The sequence below is a fragment of the Macrobrachium nipponense genome, chromosome 12 (genome assembly GCF_015104395.2).
Source record: "Macrobrachium nipponense isolate FS-2020 chromosome 12, ASM1510439v2, whole genome shotgun sequence".
Lineage (NCBI taxonomy): Eukaryota > Metazoa > Arthropoda > Malacostraca > Decapoda > Palaemonidae > Macrobrachium > Macrobrachium nipponense.
Genome location: NC_087205.1, coordinates 24473712 through 24483711, shown reverse-complemented (window position 1 = coordinate 24483711; position 10000 = coordinate 24473712). Strand labels below are relative to the sequence as shown.

Here is a 10000-nt window from a genome sequence, read left to right as displayed (position 1 = left end):
TTGCTTATGTAATTCTCTCTCTCTCTCTCTCTCTCTCTCTCTCTCCAACGCGACGTTTCTTCCTGATCCGCAGGACATTATCAAGCGATGACTGCTGAGGGACTGAATTCAAGTGGCGAGTCCTCCTTCTTATATCGCGATGTTGCGGGCTCTCGAGTAAGGTCTAGAGAACCTCTCCGGCAGGTTGCCAATCAAGAGGCTCCCAGTGATATCCCCCGCCTGAGAAGGTCTGCAAGACTCGTAAACGCTCGCCGTATGAGTCACCTTCCCAGGAACCAATGAAAACTCAACCTGCCGGAGAGGTTCTCTAGACCTTACTCGAGAGCCTGCAGCATCGCGATATAAGAAGAATTCAGTCCCTTAGCAGTCATCGCTTGATAATGTCCAGCGGATCAGGAAGTAACGTCGCGTTGGAGAGAGAGAGAGAGAGAGAGATGTGTAAGCAATAATAAACCAAATGACTCAACCGAATTTTACCATGCCCTTTGGTGCGTTGCTCTCCAGTCTAAGCAACAACGAGAAAGCCGTCATCAGAAAAATAGAGAAGACTCTCTACCAGATTAATAGTGCTGAAGCAGCAACCATTTTTAACAAAACATGTCTACGGGAGGGTCTCCTTCCGAAATATTATTATTATTATTAGAGTCTTAAAATTCATAAAGAAATAACTTCTATATGTGACATTTAGATATAAGAATATCATACAGAACATTAGATAGACAGGTGACATTTAGATATAAGAATATCATACAGAAGAAATGCCAGACATCACGAAATACAGATAATAATCGCACATGACCGAGGATAAAACTGGGCACGAGAAAAACGGGGTGCCATCTGAAACCTTACCATATATCTTCAGTGAGAAACAATACTATTCGTACTGATGCTATAACAATTTTGAAGTGAAATAAACGCGCTCTCCTCTCCACTTACCCCTCACTATACATAATTAAGCCAATTAGAACGTCATTATACTCTTTGGGTAGTGCGTCACTCAGCGTGAGAGATGTTATCAGACGTCATATGACAAAGCAACTTCTGTCAGTCATCGGTACTACAACGTTCTTTTTGCGAAAGACTTCTGTTGTAAAAAAATTTTTTTTTTTTCTTTTTGCTAAGAGTATACTTTGTACGATACCTAATGACATGAAGCAGGTCTTTGCAAGAGAACTTACCAGACGGATACAAACGGTATTTACTCATAAGATAAAAATAAAAAAAAAGCCGATGTATCGAAAGTATTAAAATGAAAATTGCAACCAACCATAGTAGATTCACATCAACCGTGCATCTGATTATGTCTAGGCCAGTCCCTTACGACGCTCCTGATTGGTGGCTGTTGATAAGCCAACCACAGGGCTGGAAACTCTCAGTCTCTCTCGAGGGAGTTCACATAGGCAGGATGTATGTTCCACCTCTCCTGAGGGATACTTTTGAAAGACGTATTACTCAGGAGAGGTGGAACATAGATCCTGCAATGTGAACTATCGAAAGAGACTGGGAGTTTCCAGCCCTGTGACTGGCTTATCAACAGCCAATAAGGAGCGTCGTAAGGGACTGGCCTAGACATTAAATGCACGGTTGATGTGAATCTACTATAGTGTAACAACTGACGCAGCGAACAACCGTTTTAGCGAACACCGGAAAGAATTGAATATCGGGGCAAAATTTTTATCCAGTTCGTGATAAAAGAGTGACACCAGGATTACACATCAAGCCACAAGTTCCCATTTTATGAAATGCCCTGATGGAAGAGAGGCGGCAGAAACGTGCTGGCAAATTTACAGCGAAAAAAAATATAACGAAAAACGATTAATAACGGCAGCGTTACGCATTCATCAAACGGTGTTCCAAGATATACGGCGACCTCAAATAGAGACAAATAAATAACAAAGCCTACTAGTGGTGCGCGTATGTCAAGGGTAGTTCAAACATATTATACATATAAGGGTAGTACAAATACATGCTGCATTGCAGCTCTGGTTGTGGCAATAATTCATGGTAAAATAGAGAAGCAAAAACTTTTGTAGTGAGTGTTCCTCTGTATGAGAGAGAGAGAGAGAGAGAGAGAGAGAGAGGTACAAAGCCTCTAGGCAAAGAGTCAAATTATACAAGTTAGGCGAACTTATGTGGGAGAGAGAGAAACATATGTGGAGAGAGAGAGAGAGAGAGAGAGAGAGAGAGAGAGAGAGAGAGAGGGGGGGGGGGTGTACAAAACCTCTATGTAAAGTCAGAAATTATACAAGATAAGTAAACTTATGAGGGAGAGAGAGGAACATATGTGTGGAGAGAGAGAGAGAGAGAGAGAGAGAGAGAGAGAGAGAGAGAGAGAGAGAGAGAGAGAGAAGGGGGGGGGGGTGGAGGTTAGATAATAAATAAAAGGACTTACTTTGGCAATAATAAGATGATGATACCTAAGTTTTTTTTTTAATGTATCTTATCCATACTCAGCTTTCCTAGGCACAGTTAGTACAGGAATGTTGTGTGTGTGTGTGTGTGTGTGTGTGTGTGGAGAGTTCTCCATAGCTCACGTTTCCGCAGAAAACGAGACAAAGCAAATCACGAACGAATTAGAATTGAAGAGAAAGTTTCTTGTTAACATCTTTACAAAATTATAAAAATGTTAGCTCTAGATCGCAACCAATAACGAAAAATGTCAGCTCAAAATACTAACTATATTAATAATATAACTCAGCTTATTCATTACATAAGTTTAACACAACAACTGTGCCCGAAGAGCCCATTGTGATATTAAGTCACTTATACTACTTCACAATAGCTTGAGGTAAAATCAGAAAGAAATCAATGGTTGTGTCTTGCGATGCAATCAGTACTGATAATTTCGACAGATTTATGCAACCACAATAAATATCACATAATAAAATTACATACAACTTAAGAAAAATTTATTTATTCTTTAATTACTTTCAGATCTAATTTCCTGATTCACACAACTTTGTGCTTACATTATTTCATGTGTTAATTAACTGATAAATTTAATACTATTCCAATATTTTTTCCATAATGAGTCATAACCTTTGCAATAATATTATAACTCACAACACTAGAGAGCTCATCTATCATAAAATGTCATGATTTAAACAGCAACTAGTGCCATCTTTTTTATCTAAAACTTACTACTAGACACGAGCTCCCGTAAGTGACAAATAAAATGAACTTCACACGCACACTTGAAGATATGTCTATTGCCAGGTGTGAGATAAGTCATTACTCGACGTGGCAACGCTGCACTTCTCTCCCGCGATATTAAAAGCTCCTTTCTCTCTCTCTCCTCTTTCCAGGTCCCCAGACAGACGTCGTCGTTTTGGAAGGCAAAAGGGCTGTCCTGCCCTGTGACATCACGCCCCCCGAACTTGGCGACACCCCTATTCTGGTGCTATTCTACATCGGTGCTACTGGGACGTCCATTTACACGTAAGTAGATACCAATTAATAGTTATAGTTCATAGAGTGTATATATATATATATATATATATATATATATATATATATATATCTATATATATATATATATATATTTATAGTACTGGTAATTTTCTTGGGCACGAAGATATATGGTAATTCAGTTGTACTCCACAGATGAAAATGAAAATTGGTATGTCTCAGAAAATGCCAACAGTTTCGTCCTCCAATGGACCTCTTCTTGGAGCGTTTATTAAAGAAAGCTTCAAGAAGACGTCCAATTGGAGGACGAACTTTTTTGGGCAATTTTCTGAGACATACCATTTTCATTTGCCTATGTGGAATATAACTGTATATAATATATATATATATATATATATATATATATATATATATATATATATATATATATATATATAACTTCCAGAATCTTAATGCACTCTTATTCTCCACGATAGAGATATACTAGTATAGGTATAAGTTTGTATTTATGCATGCTGACCATATATATTCCAGGAATTACCTTCCATGAGCATCGTATGCAAGAACACAAGAATAAACGGCATGGTGAGTGTATGTATGTATGTATGTATGCATATATATATATATATATATATATATATATATATATATATATATATATATATATATATAATATATATATATTCTGTAAGACATACAACAAATATTTTAATAGTCTCACACTGCTCGTCAAGCTACAATTTTTCACAATTTCTCTAAAAAAAAAAAAAAAAAAAAAAAACTCGAGCTGTAGGTTCATCTCCCACGGCCAACTTTGGAAATACCTTGTTGACTCTTTTTGCCGTAACTCTAATAATAAACTTCCTTCTTTTCAAGTGTAAGAAGTCTCGCATTTTCTTCGATGTGAAGTGTCTCTTGTTCCTCAACCTGGTGAACGAAATCGGTCATGTAGGTCATATGAGGTCATATTTCCCGTTTGTGCAATTCCGAGAACATGATATCCCGAGAAATGGTGATTGGACTGTAATGGTGTTTGGCGAAAACGCTAGCTGGGTGGCTGCTTCAGACGATTAAATTTTTTGCTGAATACAGTATTAACGAAGTATCTTAAGAGAGAATAAAGGGATTTTGATGAAACTTGGTGAAAAAGACTAACCGGGTGACTCCTTTGGACCATTAAACTTTTTAAAATACCGTATTAACGAACTGTCTCAACAAAGTTGTTCTTTTCACCAATTTCATTAATATCCAATCATTCTTTCTAGAGATAGTTCGTCAACATTGTATTTTACCACATTTAATCTCCTAAAGGAGTCACCCAAGTATTGTTTTCCCCAAATACCATTACAATACAATCACCATGTCTCCAGACATCATGTTCGCGGAATTAAACAGACACAATACAGACGGAATTAAATAGACAAACACAGACAAAAACACGACTTACTCCAGATCTCGTTTGTCAGTCTGGAACAAGAGACGCTTCACCTCGAACAAAATGCGACACTTACACTTGAAACGAACGAGGAGGTTAATTAGACGTGCGGCAAAAAGAGTCCAGTAAGGTACTGCCAAAGTTTGCTTCAATTTTCGGATTGTTCCACCAACCTTGAAAAACTGACACATCGCCCTGCAAGTCAATGTAGAAATCATGTTCGAAAATCTCCCCTGTCAACAATGAATATGACCAAAGATTATCGCAAGGTTTAATTCTTATTCATTTCTTTTTAGTAGAAGGGTGGTGGTGGGGGGGGGGGGGGAGGTGTTGGGGTATCAAAAGTCGTCAGGCAGCGCGTGTCTTCAGGACATTTACATTAAGTAATTAAAAGGAAATCGATAATTAACCCCAACGGAGCCATGAATATATTCTCTTGGCAAGACACATGACACACTGAAATGTCAGTCAGACCAAACAGGCGATGTGTTAGGAAGAGGGGAACACAGAGGCAACTTTGAAAAATTCAGGACTCGGCCTGTGGGAGACGTAGGTAGCATCAGGAGAAAGAATTCCTTGTGATTCTGTTAGTATCTTATTTATTTATTTATTTATCTATTTTTAGTCTTTAAAGAAGTAAGGTGAAACAATAGAGTACCGCTGCGATACCTTTCGACTTCTCGTCCTTTACTAAGCAGACTGATATAAATTTGAAAATATATTGACAAAGAAACCTCGTACAAATGACGGATAGGCATCATAGAGGAAAATATGATCCTGGAATCCGACACAGCTGAAGAATTAGTAGACCTACCCAAAACAGGGGTACAAATTTAAGAGGTTTACAAAGGATTAAGCCATCTTTCTCCACCTCCTCCTTAACATAAAAAACATTGAGTGTCTGTAATCTACATTTCTTATCATCATCATGACGCATACGGCATTTCATTAGCCTCACAATTATCCTGCAAACAATTAAGCTTATTATTATCATGCCATCAGTTGTATTCCGAGTATTAGAGGATTATCTATCCTTACTAATACCATTCTGACTGAGAAACTGATGTTATTAGCATTTCATTATAACAATATCCCTTACTAAGAATATTCTGAGTGTGAAATTGATGTTATTAACATTTATCTCTGCTTATCATTATAACAACATCCCTTACTAATAATCATTCTGACTGTGAAACTGATATTATTGGTATTTATCACTGTGGTATCATTATAATAACATCATTAAGGAGATGACATCATAGAAACTGCCACATGGCCATTAACACCTTACGATGCTGAAGTTAATAAAGCTCCTACAAGAATTTATTATTGTCACTGCAACTATTATTGAAAAGTTACACCCACTGTCGATAGAAGACTGTAAGGCATAATCAAGCACAGTAAAATTCCCCGAAAGCAGAATAGCACAACTAGGAAACAGAGAGAAGGAAACAATAAATATCGGACGAGCGAATAAAGGATAACTACTCATAGACCTCTTTGTGTCCTGATTAAATATTTAACTGGAAAACAGAGACCTCTCTGTGTCCTAATTTAATATTTATTCTGAAAGGGAGACGATTTTTCATTATATGTGGTCTTATTGAATGTTTACCTTAGATTACCTTTGTATTTTACACAAAGAAACACAAACACACACACACATACACACGTTGCGCGCGCGCTCTTCCCCTGCACAATTCATTGTCAATATGAGTTATATACTATTAGACCATTTTACTTATTTCCCACTTTAGTTATTAGCTTTAACATTGTTGCATTATTTTGATAATCTAGATATTTATTTGCATGGTAAACATTTGAAACATAGCTGACTGATATCCTTAAAAGGCTCGTCCAGGGCTTGTAGGGTCAACGACGTTAAGCACTGCTTTAGTGATCACCCATTCAAGCAATGGCCAGACTAAAAATTGCCTCAGGTCATTGGCGTAGCGGTACAGCGAACATGTGAAAGCTACAAGCAAACTGTGAGGGTTTTGATAGTAAGTCTTGTATTCCTACGATCCCTTATATTACAATAACAATAGTTTCTTTTAAAAGCTTTCTGGACATTTTAGTTTTCATGTTGTATGCTTATTCTTCTTACCTATTACTTCACTATTCAGTTAAAAAAAACGACGGCAGCAATAACTATGATTTTATTGTATTCTACAATTGTCTAATGTCGTAAACAGCCTTCCAAATAAGAAACGAGTAAAAAGATCGCTCTGTGCCCGGCCACGCATGCGCATTACCCACGCAGACATCACCGAAATAATTTCCAAAACACATTTAGAGACAACGAGACATTTTCTGCTCGAAATGTATATATATATATATATATATATATATATATATATATATATATATATATATATATATATATATATATATATATATATATATATTATACACCCTCTCTCGGTCGCGAAGCATCATTCTTTTAAGTGCTACACAAAAAAGGCGAAAAGGGAGAGGAAACAGAGAAAGAGAGGAATATATATATATATATAATATATATAATATATATATATATATATAATATATCTAATATATATATATATATATATAAAATGATATTGGGGATTATTATGCCAATGTGGTCTTGCGATAACGAAGCCTCGAAGGAGAAAATCAGAAAAAATCGGGGAATATCTTCCTGAGCCGATTATGAAAGCCTGTAGTTTTTTTTTTTTTTTTTTTTTTTTTTTGTTTTTTTTTTTTTTTTTTTTTTACGCCGGAAACTATTGTGGAGTCGTTTTTTTTCGAAAGTCGTTTGGCCCGAGTAAACAGGAGCCAGTTTGCATATACTCTGTTGATGTTCTCGACAAAGGCGAAGTGTTGGGTTCCTCATCAGCGAGAGAGAGAGAGAGAGAAAAAAATTGGGGAGTTGCATTTCATTCGCTTTGATCTGGCAGCATTGACACTCGTGCGTTCGAAAGGGTGAAAGAGCATTATATTATTACTGTTACTATTAATATAACTGTTATCATCGTTGGTGTTATTGTTTGTTTGTATGGTGTTTTTACGTTGCATGGAACCAGCGGTTATTCAGCAAAGGGACCACCTCGACAGTGAACTTCTATCGCCAGAAATACACATCTCTAACCCCTCACTAGAATGACCAATAATCGAACTCGCGGCCGCCGAGGTGGTAGGCCAAGACCATACCGATCACGCCACTGAGGCGCTTTGTTGGTGATATTATTATTAGTATTATTATTATTACCCTATGCACCGAACAAGATTGCTAAGCAGTAAGACCACTAACTTAATGAATACGCTTGCCCGAAGTAAATATCAAATGGCGAATTGTAAATCAGAAAAAAATTTAAATTTACACTTACAAGACCAGATAAGAGGACTGAAAGTAGTAGTATGCGTCGTAAAAAATAAATTATATATACACACATACATACATACATATGTCCGATACTGAAACAAATATCTAATCTCAGAGGTCTATTAAGCAAATGGTTTATGACATTTGACGAGAACAGCCAAATAACAAAAAAGACATACAACGACCAAGGCTAATATTAGACTATTTCAAGTCCTAGGGAATAAAAGGTCATCCCACGCGCAGGTCAACTGGGGTCATCACGGATCCCATTCAGTCACTAGCCACCGAAATGCTTACTTTACCCTCCGTACAGATTTCCTTTTACTTCTCCATAAAATACGGATTTAACTAGGAACTGTTAACTCAGAAACTTCCATATATTTCCATCAAAATATCTAATCTAAAATTCGTTATTCCCATTTTTTTTATCATCTATTTCACTCACCTTCTGCAGAGCTTCGAATGTTAAAAACGTGCGGCTGAGACTTGGGATTACGTTCTATTGTCAACAAATTCTGTTGAATTACTCCATAATCATTATTCGTGTTGACTGTTACTTTTGTTGTAATAGGAAGCTTACAATTTTACAGGAATAACCCAACAGGAAAATCTTATTATAATTATTATTATTGTCCTTACTAATCGCTTTTCTGGCTCTGCAATATTATTTAATAACTGTGAATACGGGAATACTATTTTATTTTACATAAAAATCCGGGGATATACCAGCCACCAGAATCCCCGGTTTCTTTAAATAAGAATAAAAAGCATTCCCTCATCCTTTCTATTATATACCAATTTGAATATTGCCCAGTTATTAAATTACATTATTGAGACAGGAAAGCGATTAATAAGAAGAATAGATAAGTTATATAAAGTTAATTCGCTAAACGCAGCATTTCTTTTTAAAAGAATATGTTTGAAAGAGGGTCTTCTTACAGGATATTACTATTATTATTATTAAATGCTATTTTTGTTGCTATAAGAAGCGTACAATTTTACAGGAACAACCAAACAACAATAATTTTATTATTATTATTATTATTATTATTATTATTATTATTATTATTATTATTATTATTATTATTATTATTATTATTATTATTATTATTATTATCATCATCATTATTATTATTTAAATGTTATTTTTGTTGTTATAGGAAGCACACAATTTAAGAGGAATGACCCAACAACAATTTTATTATTATTATTATTATTATTATTATTATTATTATTATTATTATTATTATTATTATTATTATTTAAATGTTATTTTTGTTGTTATATGAACGTCCAATTTTACAGGAATAACCCAACAACAATGATTTTATTATTATCATTATTATTATTATTATTATTATTGAAAGATATTTCTGCATCAGCTGCATTTAACTTGAGAATAGTCTTCTCTGTTTTTCTAATATTGCTTTTACAACTGGCGAGCACTGCGTCGATATGATTCATCAGGATGAGTTCATTTCAGGGATATTGCTTAAAAATTTATTTATCACTCCAAATAAATAAATAGACCAAGATATAACTCGATTTTGAGGTTAGTGTTCTTTCAATAAAACTTGTTTGAAAGTGAGTCTCCTTTCAATATATTATTATCAATATTATTATCGGTACCAGTCATTCCATATTACACATAATCCTTAATAATAATAAAAAAAGAAGCTGTAAAGAAAACTCCTAAACTTCAATAATCCCGAGGCTCAAAAATTGTCCGGGGCTCAAAGTATCCAAGAGAATTTACTACGAGAAACTTCTCTGCGCTATTTTCCTTTCTTTCTCTCTCGCTTCTCAGCCACTTG

The 10000-nt window shown here is 35.4% G+C and overlaps 1 protein-coding gene across 1 annotated transcript in view; it reads left to right on the top strand.

Moving 5' to 3' along the window:
• Nucleotides 1-10000, top strand: part of LOC135224418 (nephrin-like) — a 383929-nt gene that overhangs the window by 226704 nt on the left and 147225 nt on the right. The window contains 1 exon segment of the mRNA XM_064263402.1: nucleotides 3306-3438. Within this exon segment, the coding sequence (XP_064119472.1) occupies nucleotides 3306-3438 (133 nt within the window).